General features: G+C 38.0%; 1 protein-coding gene across 1 annotated transcript in view; it reads left to right on the plus strand.

Annotated features, from left to right (window-relative positions):
* Window positions 1-23,315, plus strand: part of srrm4 (serine/arginine repetitive matrix 4) — a 60,170-nt gene that overhangs the window by 28,218 nt on the left and 8,637 nt on the right. The window contains exons 2-7 of the mRNA XM_035657793.1: window positions 12,422-12,556; window positions 18,981-19,064; window positions 19,212-19,292; window positions 19,377-19,403; window positions 19,673-19,723; window positions 21,701-21,784. Coding sequence (XP_035513686.1) covers window positions 12,422-12,556; window positions 18,981-19,064; window positions 19,212-19,292; window positions 19,377-19,403; window positions 19,673-19,723; window positions 21,701-21,784 — 462 coding nt within the window. The remainder of the gene's footprint in view (window positions 1-12,421; window positions 12,557-18,980; window positions 19,065-19,211; window positions 19,293-19,376; window positions 19,404-19,672; window positions 19,724-21,700; window positions 21,785-23,315) is intronic.

The raw sequence follows: 23,315 nt of genomic DNA on the forward strand, positions 1-23,315 counted from the left end.
TATTGGAGGGGACACGTCCCCCCCTCCCCCCGGTTCCTATGCCTTTGCGAACAGTCAACAGGTAAGCTAAGGTATTGATAATTTCGTTGTTAAACAGTTTTGCTGGCTGAGCCAACAGGCTGACGGTTCTCCAAAAATTACTACTTTATTCTCGTAATATTATGACTTTATTCTTGTAATGTTACAACTTTATTCTCGTAATGTTACGACTTTATTCTCGTAGACCTAATATTATGACTTTATTCTCGTTATATTAAGACTTTATTCTCGTAATGTTAAGACTTTATTCTCGTAGACCTAATATTATGACTTTATTCTCGAAATATTATGACTTTATTCTCGTAATTTCCGCCCCAAAAAATATAATTTTTCTCTTAGTATGGCCTTAATACTCCGACATATAGAGCCCTGGTCCAATATGTTGGACAAAAGTGATGTAAAAACTTGAAGCCACCAGTGCATATCCACTGAGAATGGACTTTACAGTAAAATAGGAATCTTGTGTCCAGCAGGAACATTTTTGTTCAGGAACACTGAACCACATTTGCATATTCATAGATTCTAGAATTTTTAATAAGCTGACGGAATAAATGTCTTTTTAAAAATTTTAATGTGTAAATTATATTTTGTCTTAATACATGTCTGGCAGCGATCTTTAAGCACCCTTTTCCACTTTGTCTGTATGTTGCTTGGCAACCGTTTGGCTAAATGCTGAATGTTGTTTGGCAGAAGAACAATCATTTGCTATCAATAAATGTTTTTATTTTTTGTTGCAGGTTTTGTGATTTCATTGCCCACAGTCAGTCGCTGGTTTGCTGCTGAGACTTGTTTTAGCTTTGACTTGTTCATAGAGTTGAGAGTGGTTAGCAAAGACAAAATTTTAAGAACAGAACAAAGATATAACTCGATCAAACATTTTGATTTCACACCCTGATCTGGCTTAAAAAGCTGTGGCACTTCTTAAATAATTTACAATAGTCAGACACAGTAAATAGTGGATCATGTAAAAAATAAAGAATTTTGGATGCAGCTAGTCATACATTACTACATATTATGAAGACCTCACCTTTTTGATCTCCTCCTCGAAGGCCTTCTCTAGGTATTTGTATCTCCTGATGAGCTTGTTGAAAACCTGCAATCACAAAGTAGACAGTGACATAATTAGCCAAGTAACAACAACAATGGGTGTCTCAGAACTGATCCAGATCCTTCCTGTTGCTTGGCACAGTCAGTACAAAGGGGATTGTGGGCATACCTGAGCATATAGACGTAAAGCGGCATGGCTTTCCTCAGTCGTGAACACGCAGTATGCCGTCACCTTGGTCTTGTCGCCCTCATCAATACGGGTCCCCCCAGGAGCTGAGGGGAGAGGTTTAAAGTTAAAGCTAATTGAGGTCTTAAGCTGGACAAGCAAGCAGAACAGCCACAGGATGGTGACCAAGCTGATTTTTAGTTTAGGTTGCTATAAGCAAATACAATTGCCTGCTTATTGTGTTTGTTCATTAGCGATTTACTCGCTATTAAACTGACAGTGAACTCAAATACTATGTACTTAATATTTATTTTGTTCTCTCTTGTAATGTGGCTGTCGACACAAGAAGAAGAACAAATAAATCTGTAGGCCTGCTGGCTGACCTACTAAATGATAAATGGTAAATGGACCTGTACTTGTATAGCGCCTTTCTAGTCTTCTGTCCACTCAAAGCACTTTTACACTACGTCCCATATTCACCCACATTCACACAAGCTATTTTGACATTTATTTATTCAGGAAAGCTTAACTGAGAGGAAGCCTCTCTCTTTTCCAGGAATGCTATGATCACATTCATATAGTTACACATTCACATCTGGAAGCAGCACAGTACAACCACAGTCTAATCTGTTGGCCAGTGAGCAGCTCCACCAGAGTGGTTTGGTTAAAGGCCTTGCTCAAGGGCACCTCAGTAGTGGTAATGAGGGAGGGGCAAGGTGCTGTTTTTTCACTTTCCACACCCAGATTTATCCTGCCTGTCTGGGGATTCAGCCGACAACCTCTTGGTCATGTCAAGTGCTATTTAGGCCCAACCCTGCTTAGCCTCCGAAATCAGGCAGGGCAGCATGGCCATAAACCAGTACTGACCTTCAGTTGATGCCTAACTCTTTTTTGGTACACCGGACTTGGAGGAGTGTACAGTGCATTGAGTGGTCGAAAGACTAAAAAAAATGCGTTATATAAGTACAGTCCATTTAACATTTACACAGTGCATCACAGTTTGTTGTTATGGGACTGCAGACCACCAAGGTGCCCAGATGGTCACAATGTTATGGCTGATCTGTGTATATACTGTGTAAAACTCATAGCTGTTTTGTTTGATCTATTTAGGTGATATCTGACTTCAACATCCAGCATTACGCATTTATTATCATAACATTCGAATCAAAGAGCTGAGCAACCAATTTCTCCCAATTTCTCCCAAAAAAACTTCCGTTCTGAAGGTATTTCCAGAAAAGACCCTTCTAATCAGCTGGATCAAACATTATTCTGTCTGTTGCAAGAAAAACTTTGTAACACTTTTGAAAAGTGCAAGTATACATTGATGATGATTATGATGATTGGAAATTGAAATTGGGAAACAGGTTTAAAGCAGACATGAAATCTGGAATACCTTCAGAACAATGGCAAATGCTGTCAAATGAGCCTATTTTTCAGAGAAACTATTGCTTAGCTCTGTGACTCGAATGTAATGGTTATACAAGAGAAACACAAACTAATCTGGCTTTAATATGTACACCTTTTTGGCACAGAGCATTTATTTCAAATCAATAAATCTTGACAAAAGTCCACAGTCCCTGCCTGAGCATCCGTGTTAGGACTCAGTGCTGAGGTTACACTTTTCTTGCTGTATCGATCCCACTCCATCTTAACTATTTTTCAAAGCAAAATATTCGACTAGACTCTCTTGTAACTACACCATTGCTTCAGTTTCACATAAAAGGTCCTGTACTGTGAAAACCCATCTGTGTGGTTATGGATGTGATTGCAGGTCACAGAGTTGCTCATGCATTAGTATGCATTGACATTTGATAGCAGCCTCACATTTACGCAATTTTCCTGCTGGTTTGAAGCAGCCAGTCGTCAAGATTGTCGTAAACTTTAATGACCGCTTTAGGCAAATAAATTAAGCGAGGTCCTGTACAGCCTCTCTCACACTACAATTATAATTGTTCATACACAATATGATTTCTGACATGTTCACATCACATCACTCTGAGTAACCTTTGCCTGGAGTTACAGTTTATAGGGAAACACTTTTCTGGCCAGAGGAGGAGGACTGAGCCAATCGACTCATTTGTTCTGTTTGAAAGTGATTGCTGCCGAGTGGAGACTGCTTTAATTTGATTGATGTGTGGTTCACCAAGCGGTGGATTTGGTTGTAATTACTCTTTGTGCTCACCGTGATAAGGAAATTAATCAAGCCATTATGTTGCTCCCATTTTATCATCAGGACACAATAATTGAATAAACCAACCTCACTTGTCTTCAAAGTCACTCTGGCTCGCAGCGTACTCACCCGCAGGAAGGGGAAAGGGTTCACTTTTGCTGATTGGCTGATAGTGAGGCAAGTATGTTCAGCTTGGACAATGTAGTCATTCTGATTGAAATAATCAGTGCCAGTTGTTCTCCAAATTTAATCACAAACCCACATGATCAACTATACATAGGATGCACAATCAAGTAATTTGCTTTGTTTTCAGCAAATAACTTTAAGTTCATTGACAGTCGTGTAGGAAATCATACCACAAAAATACTCAAAAAATAATTTGAAATCCTGCTTAAATAAAAGCAGAAAAAAGTATCAAAAACAAAGAGAAGTCTTGACTGACATATGTGTACATGACATTAATGTTCAGGAGGAAGAACGGGTCATCCACTAATCAGAAGGTTGGCAGTTCGATCCCCGGCTCTTCCCGCTGCATGTTGAAGTCTCCTTGAGCAAGATACTAATCCCAAATTGCTTCTGATGCTGTGTATTGGTGTATGAACATGTGTGAATGAATTACTTTCTGTTCTCATGAATAGATTGTTTATGGTGATGCATCAATGTTCAAACATAATTTTATTCTTGTAGCTGCTGAAGGTGAAGCTAGTTCTGATTAATGGGGTAAGGAAGAATAAGAATATATTTTACTTTTTAAGCTTATCTCGTGTAGTTTTCTGTAAGATCTTAATAATCATAGCTGTAAAATAAATGTTGCAAAACCTATAATATTTTTTTGTAATATTAAGTACCTCAAAAAAGTGCAGTTCTTGAATAAATGTACTTTTTTTCCACCATTGTTTATACAATGTGTGAAGCTCTTCAGTACAAATTAATTTACAGATAAATCATGAACCTCGAAATTTAAGTAGAAAGCAGAAAACTCACTCCCATCATTATATTATTCCAGCCTAATGTACTGTTGAACAATGCTGAACTTGGATGTGAGATTTGGAGCAAACTAGCAATGACGGGAAATTGCCTGGAGCCACTGATACCTCCTAACTAGGGCTGAACAGCCATTAAATCTTTGATGTTCACTTCTATCATTCTGCCTTCCCATCATGCATTGTAAGGAAGAAGAGGCGGCCAATTTGGGGCTGATCTCAGCCGCCCAAAAGGATTTGCATCCATCCTTGCGATTCATTCTGGCAGGAGGAATGTCACCAAAAATTTATTATCCATCTACATTTGGTAGAAAACACCCCCGCTGCGATGATTTTCTTACCTATAAGAAAAGAAACAGCACATGAACAAACTTCCAGCGGACATGACAACCCCCAGAAAATTTTTCACAAGAGCAGCAATGCAAACTGGATTAATTTCTTGGCAACATAAGTGTTCAGTATCTTAGATTATACTTTACTAAACATTCAGGAGCTCATTTAAATTGAAGTACCTCCTACATTTCTGAATGTCATTTCTCAAATCTTGAGCTTTTAGTACAGAAACCTAATGACATTTTCGTCACATTTTGATGGCAGTGTGGTTGGATCTTCTGCATATGAGCTTAATTGATTGGAACTGCTTGGTTGCATGCCCATGTTTGTGTGGGTCTTCAGCTCAATGACTGCCTCAAAATCTCTTAACATTTAATCAATAACACTTCTACCACCAAAAGCATCCACTTTACTTTCAAAAGTTTGAACAGGTTTCAAGTGACTTAAGAGTTAGCCTTGTGAGGGATGTGACTGATTCACTTCCTTTGGGTTTAATTGCTCGTTTGTGTCCTTTGGGTGATGACAAAGTTGTTCTTGACTCGAGTCTAAAACTTGGATAAACACTCTCAGAGTAAATTAAACCAAAGTGCCTTGGGACCACCCTGTTGGGTTTTAATTGTGGTAGTAGATCATCTCTTTCCCTGGTAATTATCTCAACTATCATCACTCCTATAATAACGATAATCAATTGTTCCTGGTGGCTTTGACAGGGATAATGAAAAGTTTATTAGCCTCCCTGAACCTCACGAGTGTCTGGGGAACTCTTAAATCATCTGTGGAAATGGGGAGAAAAAATGAAAAGCATCCCAGCTCTGCACACTTTACTGTCACATACACACATTTCTCCTCAGAGGATGAAGGTCATGCAAATTCTTCCTCAGTATCCATTATCAGCTCTGATAATGGATCAGCTCTGATAATGGATCAGCTCTGATAATGGATACTGAGGTGTTACTGACGTGTTTACAAGCTTGCTTGCTAATTTGGACAATTTGGCAACCCTATACTTTGAAAAAATTAGGATGTTAGGTTTGTTAGACTGAGGGTCGCTCCAGTGTAATGACTCTCGGGAAATCGTTTTTCCAATATACTTTAAATGCAGAACTATTGGAGAAACTTTACTTCAGCATAATGTCAACCTTTAAAGTAAATAGTTACTAGCATGAAAGAAGAACACATCTGATCTGTTATTATTATTGTTTTTAACATAGCTACATTGGGTTTTAAAATTTTATTTGGCTTTCTCCATTCTCCTGTTAGGACTTCTCAAAGTGACGTATCATCCATCGACCGCCCAATGTTGTTTTCCTGTTTTTGCTTTAGGGTTAGCTGTATTGATTCTTCCATGTATATCCCCTAGCTTGTTTGCTGCAGTTTGTTATTCACTTGCTCTATTAGGCGTGAGTCTTTTCAGCACTCAGCAGGACAGAGCAACCGAAAGGATGGCATGGCAACTAAATTGATTTTTTTTAGAGTCTGGAACATTTATCAATATTTTAAAATTAAGTCACATATCTTGTATCTTGTAGCAAAATTTGAGTGGAGAAGGGCCCAAAACACCATAAAGATCACAATTGGACACAAAATATATCCACTGAAACCAGTACTAATGAAAATTTTTTACTGAACTGAATACTTTAACCTCTCAGACCTCTAAAAAAACCCTACCTGGTGATAACTTGCATCCACACTGGAGCCATATGCTGGACACATACAAAAACATAGTTCAACATTTTAGGGAAAATGCTTTCTTGACGAGGATTAACAAGCCAAAATGCCATTCAACAGCTAAGAGGATACAGTACTACCTTTAAATGAAGAATTGTTTGAATCAAAAGTGTGTGAATAATCCAGTGTACACTTGTGGTGGACATGAGTATAATGAAATTAAATGAATTGCACTACCCTGGACCCTAAGAGCAAAGCTTGACAAGGTAAACTGATTTACCCTGAGAAAGCTTAACACAACGTAGAGGTAGTGCATTTGTCTGTGCTTTCAGGAATAGACAAGATCACAGGATTGAAAAATATACAAATGCTCCACGAGTGTCTCTTAACTCTGTCTTGTAAGATCTCATTCTGTCACAGCTGGGTATCTATAGACACAAGGGTTAGAAAGAAAAGGTTGCATTCGTGTCCTCTGTGTTTTGTTGTCCCCACAGATCCTCTACACTAGAATGCCCCAGAGGGCCTGCTGAAGCAAACTGTCAGGCAGTTGTCTTCACACGCTTTGAGTAAACACTCAATTTGAAATAGCAGAGAGCAGATGAAAACATAGCTTGCAGAATGTAATCGAGGCAGCTGAGAATGCAATCTGTGTTAATCGCCGGTATGATTTTGACACATTTTTAATGCAAACACTGGAACTGTGTAGCACTGTTTGGCTGGTTAGTTTAATGGCTGCCTGCATGCTTCTTGCACACCTGTACAATGTCAGCTGATGTGAGCCTGAGCCCTCCGACGGCGAGCCGGTGTTGTGTAAAGCAGCTGGCAGATTACAGAGCAGCTCCTGGCAGATATTGTAGCAGTTTATCTCAATTTTACATCGTAAATGGGGTGTGGACAATGAAACTGTACACAAACTATGATGATCCTCCTGTGGCTCTGGCAGTCAATGATGTTTTATGAATATCTCAGCACGGAGCTGGAGGTTTAACAGACAAGCAGATGGTTAGATAGAAAAAAATGAAAAGTTTAGACATGTTCTGCATTTCCCTCCTTTATTCCCTTCTTTTCTTTTTTTTGAACCAAATAGACCATTAGACCCATTGATAATGTGACAAAATGTGCAATCCTGCACTTATGTATAAATCCTAAAAATTACATTCACATACAACTTATTTAAGGTTGCAACAATCGCTTATTAGCAAGTAATCTGATAATTATTTAAATTGACAGAAAACATAAAAAAATCTGCTTTAGCATTTCCTAAATGTCCAAGATCACATCTTTGAGTTTGTTGTGTCCATAGATAGAGTTTAGTATCATGTATGAGAAGGAAAACAGTCAAATCATCACAGCTGAGAATATTGGGCATTATGTTTGATAAATGACTGAAATGATTCATTGATAAATCCACTAATTAAACTCAAATCATTTGCAATCACACATATGTAGCACTAATAAATGTAATGCTGCATGCCATAGAGTTATTTTAATCAATATAACAAAGTTGTGTTTAATTGAATCTGCAAACCAAAATCTGCAAAGTGTTCACTGTTGTATTTAATTTGTTTTCCTCTCAGTATTCCCTTGTGGAATCTAAATCAAAATATTTTTATGGTTATGTTTACTAAAACACATGTTTATGGTTCTAATGGAAATATTCTATATTTTTGTTGTAATTAATAAAGCAAAACAAATAAAAATAACTTTCAGCTGGGAAGTGTAGTTTTTAGAAATCATAATTTAAACAGAGGTAAATAGAGTATTTGTCAGAGACTATTATGTTTGGGACAGACTCAAAATAAACTACAGTACCTATGTTCATTGTATTAAAGGATCATGCCACTCAATGGTGTGGCTCAGTGATGTAATGCTTTTTAGTAGAATCAATCCATTGTTAGTTTGAGTATTTTCATAGGATTTGTTGAGCGTTAGAAAAATGATCCCTTAAGCAAGTATTTTAGTCGCTTCAAAATGGTGTCAGTGTCATATGTTTTGCACCACCAACCATCGACCCCGATCTACTCCCTGCGTGATAATGATGATTAACCGAGAGACTGACTGAAAGATGCTATATTAATGAATCATCGGGCAATGATTACTTCTTAAATATCTGTGAATTGACATACTGACCACTTTCTTCATGAGTCATTCCTAATTAACTCTGAACCAGTTGCTCAGTGGCACAAAATAGCAATCAGGAGCAACTCGTGAAGAAAGTGGTCAGTATGTCGATTCACAGATATTTATGAAGGAATCATTATCTAATGATTCATTAATATAGTATCTCCCCGCAGTCAGTTTTAGTAAATCATCATTAGCTACAAATATAGCCGTCCATTCAGAGTTAGTCTACTTATTAGGGATTCATTTATCATCAGGTTGTGCCTGATTCGTTCCTCACTCATTCCTTAGCAACTACTCAATCAGTTTGTGTATCGTATTGTAAAGTGTTACCACATATTTTTTAGAAGACGAACACACATACCGTGCACTACACCCATCTCCATCTAGATTTTGATATGTGCAACGGTGAAAATCACATCCTCACCCTTTTTTTAAAATGTCTTTCTATTTGCGGAGTGTTTTTGTGCACCACATGCCAATATTTGTTATCCATCCATGTGGCAGTGAACAGCAAAGGTATATGACGGAGCAGAGGAAGTCCCACGTTGGCAGAAGTTAGAAGCTCCCTCTGTGACAAACACCAAAACAAGAGCTAGTCACAGCTTGGTCATTCCTCTCAGGCTTCAATAACAAAATTACTCATCGCCAAGGGGGCAAAGAGGTCAAAAAGTCAAGAAGTGGAATGCTACCTGTATCGGCAGTGTTGCTCCACACAGACAATGGTTTCAATGAGAGGACCTCCCATCATGTCATATTTTAGGAGGGATTGCAAGGCTGATCCCAGCCTATGACTCCATTTCACCTGTTTAATGGTAAACAAATCCAGTCAGGATTTTGGAGGATTAGTGTCCACGTAATTCTTCGTCATGAAGTACTCTCACTTAATCCGCCTTGAATTTGCATTCGTTTAAAGCTTTTTGCCTGTTTGATGCTTTGAATTGTCCCTTTAAATACCTTCAACTGCTGCCTGGTTATGAATTACAACTACAAGGGGATTGTCCATGCTTGAGAGACAGAGAATGTGTGTGGGAGAAGGAGCGAGGGGCTGTTGTTTGACAGATACAAACAGCCCACGATAAATCCAGGTGCTTATAGCTTGGAAAGTTTCAACCATAAATTGCAGGGCCGGATCAAGGGAATGTGCATCCGAGATGGCAGAATCGATTTCATTTAGAACTAATCAACGGCGGCTCTTAAGAGTGACAGCAAATAACAAAAAAGCAGAGAGGGGGCGGGTAAAAGGGGCTTCGGGCCACTTTCCACTCCAGCCTGCTCAGAGGGGAGCGTTCAGCAGCGCAAATGTTTCACCATTTTGTTCTCCTGTGTCAAGTAAATTGCTTAAATTGTTCAGATCTTTGCAGGATGTATTACCACTGGCTGCAGCATCAATATCTTTTGTCACGCTTAACGTGTTTAGCAGCCAAAGACTGTACAGTTAAGGTCTGCTTTAGAGTTGTGAATTGACTGTGCTAAATTCTACATTCCGGTGTTAAGCTGGATTTCTTATGACCAATCAGATCAGTAAATAATAGAGTGGAAATACAAGAGTTTGTTATTTTATTGGCCTGAGCTGCTGCCCAAGGACGTCTTCCATGGTTTCCATTAGGGAAATTAGACATTTGCATGGTTTTATTTATAGATATACATTCAGTGAATATAACTGCATATAGAAAGAACCATTGCATTTCATATACATGTAAATAAGGAGGTTTGGAAAGTGGAGGAGGTTCAATTTCTGAAAGCAGGCAGTAGTCTAAGATACAGTGCTTGTTGCTGTGCCAAAATCACAATATGGACTTCCTAGTGTTTGCAGTCTAAAAAAAAAAATGTTCCTTTTGAGATGGTCACTGTTACAAATTAGGTCATCATAGACTCATACATTTTTTGCCTTGACTCGGCCGAGACACAAGGCAGGCACATTAGATGCCGACCAAACTAGAGGTGCCACGAACCGTCTCCACTGTTCCACCTGATAGCACCAACATCATTCCTTTTTCACTTCACCATTTTTACATTTGTGCAGGGACGAGTGCTCTGTGCAAGGCAAAAACAATTATTTTCATTGGGACATGTCTTGAGGCAAATGGTGTGTCAGTTGTCTTCCTTTATGACATTGCACAGAACAAAATGAAAATAAAATGTATATTACAAAAAGAAAACACATGACGCTCATTTTTGTTTGTGATGCCCCAATCATGTAGTTTAATCTCATTGTCACATATGATTGGATGATGTAGAGAAAAGAACATGTGACTATTGTTTTGTTTGTGTACTAATTTGCCATTTATAACGTAGCTATCCCTTTAAAATGTTGCAAATACATTAACAGGCTACTCAAAGATAATTAATGCAAGGCAGTTTCAAAGTGCTTTACAAACATATCAACCTTAAAAAAAATTTGAAAACAAACAACATGTGAAAATAACATAATATAAAGTATTGCAGTATTGGATTTTATTGCTATTAGATCAATGTGATGAAGTAGCCTGATTTGTCAGGTATTTCAATTGTGGGATTTGCCAAAAGCAGATATTCCTGTCTGGTTATTTTAGAAAATCTCAGATTTTCCCAAAAATGTATTATATCAAGCAACAGAGTATATAAATATCGAGATATCAGGTTTCACATAATTTGATACAGGGTTTTATTCATTTCTCCCACTCCTACTGGTTGGTCACTGACATTTCACTGAAGTAAGATTCATGTCTATCTAGACGATCTGTTAGTTTCAGCCACTGTTTGTCACCTCAAACCAGAAAACACTTAAGCAGATTTTTATTTGTCAACAACACAAGCAGGAAATTAGCCAGATCATCCTGTTATTTGAAGGTTCCTTTACCATCAGCCTCCTTGAACAGACTAATCATCCCTCCGGTGGTTGTCTTTATCTCCCCTATCACCTTTCAAACACTTGGTCATGTTGGAGCACCCAGTTTGCCGTTTTACATTATTAGTTCCCTGCTGGGGGCACTCCCTCTTATGCAGAAAAGCAGAGGAAAACGAAGGTGAGGAAGATAGAAAGTGACGGCTCCTGCCTGCTCGTCGCTGGGGGAAGAGGAGAAGGAGGCGGCGTTGACGGCCTAATCTCTGGCTCTGATTATCTTCTCATTACAATCAGACGGGGGCCACTCGAAAGAAGAGGAGAATGTGTAATTACGCTCAAATCTCCCATGACTAAAACACAGGATAATAAGCAGGGCTAGAACTGTGTGCTCGAATCTAATCATTCAGTTTATTTAGTCATTCGTTCTGCAGCCGCATTTGACTATGGATGAGGATTTTTGGGAGGTTCAGGTGGAAGTGGCTGAATTAGTAAACACCTGATTTAAAGCAGCATTATTTGGAAGCCAAAAATAGTTAGCCTCAATTTTAAAATTGCAGCGAATATTTTCAAACACAAGGCTGAGTATGTGGCTTTTTTGCCCATGATCATGTGAATAACTGTTATATATAACTAACTAACTAGTTCTGGTTTATCAGAAATAGGAAAATAATTCAAGGAGAACTTCAGCTATTCTTTCATGACCATCTATCGCCCGTGGCTGCATCTCCCCAGCACGAGATAGAAAACACCATTTCCCAAAATGTCAGGGCAACTGAAGCATGTAAATAACTACATTTCAATTGACACCACGATTTGAATGGTAAATGGCTGACCTCCAATTTTCCCAGAGAATGGCTGGAAGGGACAAATGGAGGGGAATAAAACACATATCCAGTAGACCAGAGGGAATAAGGCTAACCAAGCATGCCAAGTCCTCCTCACTGTTGTATGATGGAAGCGTTAACTGTGTGGACAACTACAAAAATCCCTTTTAAAAAGTTCTTAAGAGAAGGCACAAGAGCGAAAACTAAATGATTTTGCTTTTTTGTTTTTTGTTCCTGTCACAGCTTAGAAACAACAGCCTGCCTGCCGCTCAAGACGGATGAGAGGAAACCGGCAGACACCAGGGTGGACAGCGCAGACAGAAATGGCTGCATCAAAGTAAAAGGACGTAAACACCACAGTCATCGCAGGGCCAGGAGGTGAGATAGTCTTTATTCTTTCACAAAGGCCAAGCAGGAGCACTTAAAAACCATCAAGACAGTTATCTGATCTCAAAGAACGAGTGCTTCTAAAGACATGTAAAAAACTGAGAAATCAATGTCATTTAAAGTTGTGGGATTGTTGATCACAGTGAAGCATTTCTGATGATGAATGGTTAAAGTTTTAGTTTTTGGGGGTTGCTTTTGTAGACTTAAGTGCTGGTGATAAAGCCTTTTTAACAGCACACCAAAACTCCTTCCGGGCTTGACTCTCAGTGAGAAAACAGAGCTAATCTCTATATTACGGTGCAGGGAATGTAAACAGTCTTATCGGGCCAGGCCCAGTGGAGAAATACAAACACGTTGTGAGGAATTCCACACGGTGTCATTCAGATCCGCTCTTTTCACCAGCACCTTGAACCAAAAGTCTCCTTCACAGACCGAGAATCGTTTTCAGGCTTTTTATTCGGAGGTGGAGGTAATCAATTCAGGCAGATTTTTTAATTAATCTGACACCTTCAAAGCCTTTTGCAGTCACACAGCAGGGAAGCAGCAGGTGATATGTAAAACATGACTCAAGCCGCATCTGAGGAGTGTTAGAGTGGATCATAAACATGAATCACTTCTCTTTGGATGAACTTTACCCAGCGGCTGCTTCTTTTTGTTTTTGAATTTAACAGCGAGCACAGAAAACATGCAGGGATGCCAGCTTCGGATAATCATTTTTCTGGTTTGTGTGTGCAAGATCTGATTGAAAAAGATTTACAGTGCTTCTTATCTTTAAAACTGAGAGTACTTTTCTGTGAGTTGAACTTACACTAGAGAGCTTCTGTGTTCAGTAACACTGTATGGCATACAAAGTCGTTTGAAACTTAAGTTCTGAGGAATCACAAGTGATGTCTGCCATAAAGTGGACACAGAACTCCCAGCCAGGAAGGATGTCAACAGCATAATCGTATCGCCTTTTTCTACATTTAGTAACAAGATGGCACCGTTAATAGTCATTACACAAATTAAACACACTGTTTCTGCCGTCTTATGTTGTGTCTCTGCTAATTTTTTGCTGTCTGCAGCATTTCTGTGAGGTTTAGACAAATAAACTGGTGTATTTTCATGCTGTAATCGTGCACCAAAAACAAAAATTGCAAGGAGCTGCATTGGTGTGGGCAGTCACTAGTGAGAGGATTAAGTACAATCCAGGAAGTCCAGTTTGAGTAACATATAGGATTTGTCATTTATACTTAAAGGTAATCAGATGCTGAAACACTAAACTGTGGTTTATGGTGTACTCCAAATCAAAATCTAAAAAGTTGTCACGTCATACCAGTTAAACAGCAGAATCTTGCCCGTCATGCTATATGTAACGTTTGTGTCAACCCAACACAATGTGCTGCTAGATGATGTTGTTGCGCGTATAGTTTTTAAGATGAAATTTAAAAGTAAAGACAGTTTTAGCAGACCTGATGCTAAGTGGAAAGCTAGAGCTAGATCAACATTTGGATTCAGGAATAGTTCAAGGACAGATATTGGTGTACTGACTTTGACTTCACCCAAATTCTCCAGTGTTCTGAATACTAATCGTTTCAGATCACTGATCTCACTGATCACAAAGAGAATGTCTCTGAATCACTGTGAGAATCAAAAGTAATAAAATCATCAAGGCAACTTTGACCACAATGTCAGCTGGTAGGAGGATAGACTGACGGAACAGCAGCTACACACAGCTGCATCAACTTTAAGCAAATAAAGATCAGAAGTGATCAAGAATAATATAAATACATGAAAAACATTGTCCTTCTGTTTATTTTTTTCCATTTTTTTCCAAAAGTCTCTAATGAGGTTGATTCATTTCCCAATTATTTGTCTTAGTTACAAAGCACAGCAAGTTGCTGCCTGAGAAAAGTCTCCTCGGTTGAGAAAGACATTTGTTCTTTGGATCGCTATCTTGCTAATTGGTCTGCAGCAGCCAAATTTAGCAGAGCAACCAATGTTAATTATTCTAAAATCACAAGCCACTGACACTTCCTTCTAGAAAAAGTATGTTAGCTACAATGAGAAAGTTTTAGAAAGTTGTTGTTACCAAACCTGGTTCACTAGAAAAAGAGGCAGACAAATGAACCATTTCCAGTTCTGTTGAATCAGTGAAAACATTTAATTACTTGGAAATTGCACCAGAAACTCAAAAAGAAGAAGAAATACACCTGATCACGACTGTACCGAGCACAATACTGCGTCTGGCATCATCCAGTGATGTATTTTTTATATGACATATCTTGGATGTAGTTACATGCATACATTTATGGTATTCATGCATGATTGCGGCAGTGAAAAAAGCAACATGTTTTTCAAGAAAATAGGCTGCATCTAGCATTGAGAATATTGTCATCAGATGTCCCAAAATCCCATTTTCATACACCATTGTTTCGCGCAATCACCATTCCCAGTGTAGCTGGCAATTGACTGCTCTCTCATTCTCCCTTTCATTCTCTCCACCTCATCAAAAGAAACTGTTTCTGCTGGCAAGAAAAAATGCAAATGCTTGCCTTGTGCTCTCTTTCTACAAGGCCAGAATGGTAGAGGTGTTAATGAGTGACAAAGCACTCTCATTACCAGGAGAGGGTACTTGGGCTTGGTCTGTCTAATCAACCCTAATGCATTTCAGTTCTTAATGCTCCTAAACTGCAGACTACACCAAGCAGGGCCATTTATTATAGGAAGACAGTCTTCTGCATCCAGTGAAACAGGCACATAGTCTCCAGAGCTCTGTGGTCGCATATATCAAGCAGGAGTGCAGTTTGTCACTGTCTGGATCTGATCACGCTCACTTGTTAACTTGACCTGCTGTTTGTGTAAGGTACATTCCCTTGAATTTCGACATGGTCAATGATTACTCTCCAGTAGGCATGAAAGTGCTTAAAAACGTGTGTCATACAGCTACTATTTATATACAAATAATAGTCTAAGCTAATTCTGTGCTGTCAAAATATTATGTGATTATTGATAATGTTATTTAGAAATTGACTTTTTTTTAATGCTTGGTTTTATTCTCAGTAAGACCAATCAAAGTACAAAATCTGTTACCTGCAATTTAGTTTCCATGCATCGTTTTTCTGATTTAAATCCCGGGTAAAAAAATCCCGGGTTAAAGTTAAAGTTATATTGAGAGAGAATTGGGAAGCCATTCATCTCAATGATCAGGTTTCCCTTTGAATGTTTATTTGCCTTAAATGGTGAAGAAGAAAACAACAAACATGATTGATTGTCTGGTAGTTGGGAGAAAGGTTTGGAAGATTTGAACCAAAGTTGTTTCGCTTGATCGCCTCGAAGTAAAAGGACCTGAGAGGTTTGACTTCACAGCAGCTTGGAGCGAAAAATAACAAATCCTAAATAGAGATTTTACAAATGACATGTTGCTTTGATTGTTATGATAAACGATAAGATGTAACGACTGAAAATGACATTTGTAATTCACGCCAAGGGCTTCATTTGTTGATTCATGGAAGAGTAGTGTGTCTGCACGTACCCTTTTATTTATTTCTGTAATGCCTCATGTATCCATGCCTGCTCCCTCCTTTATCTTATTTAATACTCTACCATTCATGATGTTAACACTCCTACATGAAATTTACATGAATTCTGAATTAACCTAGTCCAGACACCATTTCCAGTTTTCCCAATAAAGCTTGTTTTCATCCTCTATCAAAGCCAAGGTGAGGCTGCCCGAGTGAGTTGCAGTCAAAGGCATCTTCTTCACATCTCTCCTTTACCCCGTATCAGCCTACACAGTGGCTAACATCCTCCTCTTTACTTTTTATGAATTTCAGTCTGTCTGTACTTGAAAGGCTCATTCAATGAGCCCATGGCGCTTCAAAGGCCTTCATCTCCTTTTCCACGTCATTCATTTTCAGAGAGCAATTGAAGGGGACCTCTGGACAGCAACCAAGCTGGTCAACAGATGGAATCTGACAAGTTTCTTTTCTTGCTAATGATGAATTCACACTTGAAGAGAAGAATGGATGGAGGACAAGAATTTATTAGGCTAGCATGAGCATGTGTGTCTATGCTGGAGTCTACAAATCAGATGTACCAGCTTGATGACAGAAATTAGTAGAAGGTCTCCAGTGCTTTGAGCTTCTTCTTTCATAATCTACACCCGAGTTGATGCAATAAGTCTTAAAATCTTTGAGTTGGCTGCTTTTTTTGGTTTATATACTATAGATGCTGTGGTTTTATCTGCAAAAGGGCGGGGTGAAGTGTAATATTGATGACAGCGTGTGATGATGACAAAATACAGGCTGTGTTGAAACACTTCTACAAAGTCTGCTGTGGTTCTGGCAGAGCTTTGTCAAATCTTTTTAACAGAAATCCTGTGTTACAAACTGGAGGCGAGGAGTTTGACGTTTCACAGGCAGTTGCTAGTTGATACATTTTATTGTAGTAAATGTAGGATCCAGTGTTTTTTTTTTATAGTTTATCCATAGTAGGGCCAAAAAGTCAGGATAGGTTGACCTCGAATGTAAACATTTTGCTTTTTTTTTTTAAACTTTTGATTGAAAATTGGGAACAATTCTCACTTCTTCACTCCAAAATAGACAGTTTTATGGGATTATAAATTCTGACTGTGAGTTAGTCAGTAGGGGGATTTTTTGTTTCGTTCAAAGACATTTAAAAGAAATCTGTCTCTTGCAGGTCCCCCACCTGAATGAAATAGCTACACTAAGCAGCCGGAGGGCTCTAAAAATTAAAGACTCTCTATTAAACACTCTAAAAACATTCCTTCCATATCTAGTCTAACAAGATTAACAAGACGGTTCATTATCAATGACAAAAATAACAAATTCATAATTTAAAACAAATTAAAAATGTCTATCCATTTCTGCTACAACTGGCATTACTGTTGATTCATTTTATTAAGTGAAGGTAACTAAAATACCAGTAAGTGTCCTACTGTACATTGTGTTTGTATGTTAGAAAAAGAGAAAGAAGAGGGGGAAAGGACAGCCAACAGGCAGCCAGAACCAAGGTTCAAAGGCTAAATAAGCAGTGAAGTCAGCTATGTACACTGGCAGTGGATGGGATGTATCACAGATCTATCTCATGTTGTCATCAGTCTTGACTTCAGTGAAGCTCACTGGCATGCGATCTGTTTTGTGCTTTGTACCAGTCTGGATAGGATTTCATCATCCTGTTGTGATGGGATCATCTCATACGGGACATTTGGCTCACAGATAATCTTGCTTGTGTGTGTCAGGATCAATCAGGATGCATTTATGTGCAGTTCTGTGATGCCAATGATGAGTCATGTGGATTATTTTACCCCACCCAGTTTGTTTAGGGTTATTTGTCTGATTTTAGGAAAGAAAAGACTTGTATAGAGGGAGTGTCACACTTTCACACAGAGAAAAGTGTAAGCAACACTTATGTGTTATCACATAAATAAAAGGTGAATAATATTCTTGTGTAACCTCTCACACAATTGAATTGTGTATTAATGCTGCTGTTAATAACCTGTTTGCACAGTTTCATTGATTATTATTATTTTAGATGGTGACTACTTTGAAACTGTGAACATAGGTTAAAATGGCAGTTCAACCAAATTATGAAAAAAGCATATTTTCTTACTTACCTTTAGTGAGAAAATATGTGGTTCATTGGCAATTAGGCTCAGGTTTACTTGCATTTGCCTTTGTAATAAAATTAACATAGTAACTACAAAGAAAAAGAAAAAGCAAGTATTGCAGAAGTCCAGAACCATAAAAATAAATAAAAACAATTACAATAAAATAAAAAATATATATTTAAAACATAAGTAACATATATTTGTTTTTAAAATGAAAAGAACTGTACGGTTCACAGAGGATGCAAAATATTGACCAAGGAACCTTACTAAAATTCACTAAATAAAGTATAAGGAATATGTAATGCAGATAGTTTTTATAGGTTTAATTTGCCCAGGTTTTGAGGTATCCATCTCCAAGATTTCTGCCCCCACTACAACGTATTGTCAGTATGGTGGAGGTTAATGGACAAGCTACACACTGGTCCACCACCCTCACTGCCACCCCCTTACTCTCTTCTTCATTATGAAAAGTGCAGCAATGTCCTGTGTAGGTCCTGGTCATTGGCATTGGGTGTAAATTGTGGGGTTCAGAATTGTCCAACATGGACGTAATCCTGACTGATACCGGGCTGTTGAAAACCCATCCACCTCCACTGAATAAACGCAGAAATGTCAAAGATAATAAAGTGTTTTGTAATTTGGGTGAACTAGCCCTTTAACACTCAGAGTCCAAAAGTCTAGATATTGGGATTCAGAAGTTGGAACTCATGCCCCAAAAATATTCTCCTCCCCTGTTGAATTCTTCCCTTTCATATCCCATCACTGCAATGATTATGTACTCTCTTCTCTGTTCTCTGCTCACAGCCCCTCGTTTGATGAGGAACTCTCCCCTCGGCCGAAGGGGAAGAAGAAGAAGAGAAAGTCCGAACGGAAGAGGAAAAGGAAAAGGTCGGTTCCCGAACTAAGATGACTCTGCAGTGAAGTGCATTGCTGGACATCTTTTGTTGTGTTTCCTGAAATAAATAAATTGAGGGGAGGTGTACAGGAGAATGCTTCACTCTCTTAAGTTCATGTTTATTTGTTGTCCCGCTTTAGGTCTCCATCTCACAGCCTGTCACCACTGAGGAAGAAGAAAAAGAAGAAGAAGAAGAGCTCCAAGAAAAGCAAGCGGCATAGGTAGTTCTTGCTTACTACGTCAATATTGGCAAAATGGCATGACATTTATTTTTAGGTGAAATCATCTTTTTTTCCCTATTCCAGGTATACCTCCAAAAAGTCCAAACACAGGTACGTATATGATTATTTTGTGTATAATTGTAGCATGACTGTGTGTCAGTAATTTCTTAACAAAAGACCAAACAGTTCTCACCTGTCTCATACATTTCTGTCATAAATATGGTGTAATATTTAGCATCTGCTTTCCATAAGATTGCTAGATGTCCAATTTAAAAGCCAGGCATTTACAGTATGTATTAGGAAGAAAGCAGGCTGTCTGTCTAGGCTTTGTCAATCTTAATATTCCTCGCTCACGATTCTGTTCTCTTTCATCCCACCAGCTCTTCAAGTTTAAAACATAAGAGGAAGGATGAGCGCAAGCACAAGAAAAGGTCAGTCAGTGTGATTGTTGCATCAGAATCATGTACTCTGCTTTTTTGACCCCCCCCCCACCTCCTCTTCTTCCCCCATGGTAAGCCTATCCACCCTTTTCTGATACCCCTTGCTGAGGAAGGAGAGGATGCTCCAAAATGCTCTCATGTAGGGGCACGATGGGTGAATACAGAAACGTGCAGCTTTTATTTTTCTGAGCAAAGCGTGAAAAAGGCCTTGTAAAGAGGAAAACTGATTGAAAGCTTGAGCTACAAAGAGAGGGAAAGTAAGGGGTGAAAGAGGGTAAGAGAAACCAATTTCATGCTGTGATCTTTCAACATTTTATAATTCGACTTTGGATGAGCGGGCCGTTGTTTGTAAGCACAGAACCAAGTTCAGTTGCTGCTTTCTTGAACAAAAAACACTGCTTTCCTGCTCTCTACAACCCTTTTCTCTCGCTTCTTTTGTTATCTTCAAGCCTCTGCTGTCTCTTCATACCGCTGCCTTCGCTGACATGCTCTCCTCTTTCTCAAACACAGTTCATGTACATCAGAGGTGGACATAGACTCTCGGAAAAAACCTACTTGAATTATTCTTCAAGTTATACATGCTTGATCTGATTGACCATTTTAATACTGAATTGTGCAGTTTAAAAAACATTTGTAATGCCAACAAATGTTGTTCTATAAGGCTGCAACTAATAATCATTTTAATGTTTGATTAATCTATCCATAGTTTGCAAAGTAATAGATCCACTATCTGGAGTAATAGATGGGTAATTCCAGTTTATTCCAGTTCGGTACATCTTATTTTCCTGGTTTTAGATTTTATTCCCTTGCATGACTGAACTGCCATTTGTTTTATTCATTCAGCCAGACTTTGTGTTCAATAGCAACTGATGTTTCAATGCCACCAGAGTTATTTTCAGTTGGCACAGAATCTTCTGTAGCAGTTAAAGGTCTGGTGTGTAGTATTTAGTAGTATTTAATCTAGAGCCAGTTTTTGGTTTGTCTGTTTTGAGCTATACTATATAAACATGTTGGTTTAACATGGCAGCCTCCATGGAGTTTTTAGGTAAAAACAGCTTGTTCTAAGGTAACGAAAACACAACAATTTTAATCTTCAGGTAATTATACAGTAATGAAAACATACCTATGAATATTATATTTCATTTCTGCCAATGGATCCTCCTAGATGTTACACCGGACCTTTAGCTTGATGTTTTTCACACGGATCAAAGAAATATATTGATTTAGAAGTTGTTACTTCTGTAAGTCAACTTTCAATAACCTGTACAGCTGTGCAGATTTCATTTTTTGCATGGTTGGTACGTAAAATCGTAAAATCTTCTCCAGGTTAGCCTAACATATTTGGAAGAGAAAACCAAGGTGATTAATAACAATATTGGTCAAAGTGTCCAATGTAAGCATCTACAACAGTGTACAAACCGACATCCTGGTTAAATTTTGACCTACTATACTTTCTGAAGCGCATACTGTTTGCATGTGCAATGAGGGATTATAACACATTTTGGGTATAATCACTTTCAGTTTTACCTCAAAATAAAGTGGTTTGGATAATCTGATGTCATCAATAATTTAGTGAATTTAGAATGTTATATGTCTGTAAAAAAGTTAACAGCTACAAAATAATGAGCTAATGTCTACAACAGATTATAGCAATGACCAATAAGACGTAGGATGAAGGCGGAGCTTAACATACCTTATCACAAAACAAAAAGGATTCATAGAAAATGTGTATAGGCTGCACAGCAGCCACAGACCATTAGCTGTATTATATGTAATCAATTTACAAAGGCAAACAACAGCTAGAAGTAGCAAATCTTTACATCTGGAGGTAAGGTGGAATTTGTGTTAAATGAAAAATGATTAAGTGTTGATAGAAATGGTTGTCAAGTAATTTCCGTCGAGTAGTGCTCTCTCTCTCCTTATCCACTTATGTCTTCTCTCCTCTGCTCTCCTCATTACCTTCTTCAGTTCACGGACTCACTCACGGCGGAGACGACGCTATCGGAGGTCAGAGTCGGATAGTACTTCCTGCCAGTCTTCTACAGAGGACAGGTAGGAACCCATCCTTCCCCCTCCTAACCCCCCGCACTCCCTCAGTTTATCTTATCAGCCCGAGGTGTCTGCTGAGTTCCTGGTCACACCACAGTGATGACTGATAAGACAGAGGTGACTTCCTGATCTCAGACACGACCAGTTGTTATCACAGCTTCACAGAAAATGGCCCCAAATTCACTCCACAGATCAACGCACTCAATTATACTGACATATTGCAAAATCTTGGTCGTGTGATAGTATGAAAGATGTTGTTTTTCAGAGGTTTTATGGATTATACTGAACAGGGTCGATGGCATGATCATCTCTTGTAGCCACTGCTGATAATTAATCTTAAAATAATCATTGATCACTGAATGCAGAATTTTGCATTTGGAGTCAGAATGGCATCCCCAGGAACAGCTCAATTAGTGAACTTTGACACATGTGAATAAGTAAAATTGAAATTTGAACTCAAATTGATGTTAAATTTTGAAACTAAAATTATATGATAATATTCTGAAATAAACCATTTTTACAGCAACCATTTTCACATGAAATAGTAGGGTAAACACAGGTGTTACCAATGGTGTTCTGTTCCGTTCAGCTCAAACAGGCTGCTATTTTGCATGTTGGAACTTTAATTAGTGTTATTGGTGACACCTGTGATTACTGTATTGTTTCATGTCAAAAAGGCTGCTGTGAAAAAGGTCTATTACTTTGTATCTTTTTCAATCTGTGGACGTACTGAGATAAAATCTAGCTGGAGCTCTTACTTATTCATTACTATGAGTTTTACGATATTAAGAGAAAATCACAATTCAAATCAAGAATTTTTGAGTGTTAAACTAAATTTTCCATCATTTTTATGTAGATGAAACTCACAACTAATTTTCCCAGGTAGAATATTGTGCATAAAACCATTTCTTTACAATTTTTCAATGATTAGACAAGATACCCAAAACAAAGTAAGAGGCTAAAGCCTGAACCATGAAATAATTGCCAGAAAATTCTATTTTTTTTTCTACTGAACCTGCTGACAAAAAAAAAAAATGTAATATCAATTTGCATATATTAATTCTAATTTGTATTATATTTGATACATCAGGCCTTTCGTGCAATTTGTTGCTCACAGTTTGTTTTTCTTAAACAAACAAAAACATAGAAAACCTAACATTTTTAACCTATTAAAACTTTGAGTTTCCTTTTAAAATTTTCCTCAAACATACAAAATAACATTTTTCCATATAACACAACATCATACATCTGCTGAAATTAAGTTTTCACGCAGAAATGACAAATCTACCAGTGGAACCAGCATATCATTTGTTGCTACATCTGGTATTTTTGTGCAATTTGTTGCTCAATTTGTTTATCTTAAATAAACAAAAACACATCTTCAATGCTCAATTTTTTGCCATCACAATACACACCAAAAAAACAAATTATGTATTTCTATGAATTGTTCAAAAAGAGATATCTCAATTTTACTCTAAATATACCTAATTATGTCAGTTAAACCTTTAATTAGTTTACCTAAATGAGAAAAAGA

Source organism: Morone saxatilis, unplaced genomic scaffold, assembly GCF_004916995.1.
Source record: "Morone saxatilis isolate NCDOM2014 unplaced genomic scaffold, NCSU_SB_2.0 Contig16, whole genome shotgun sequence".
Taxonomy (NCBI): Eukaryota; Metazoa; Chordata; class Actinopteri; family Moronidae; genus Morone; species Morone saxatilis.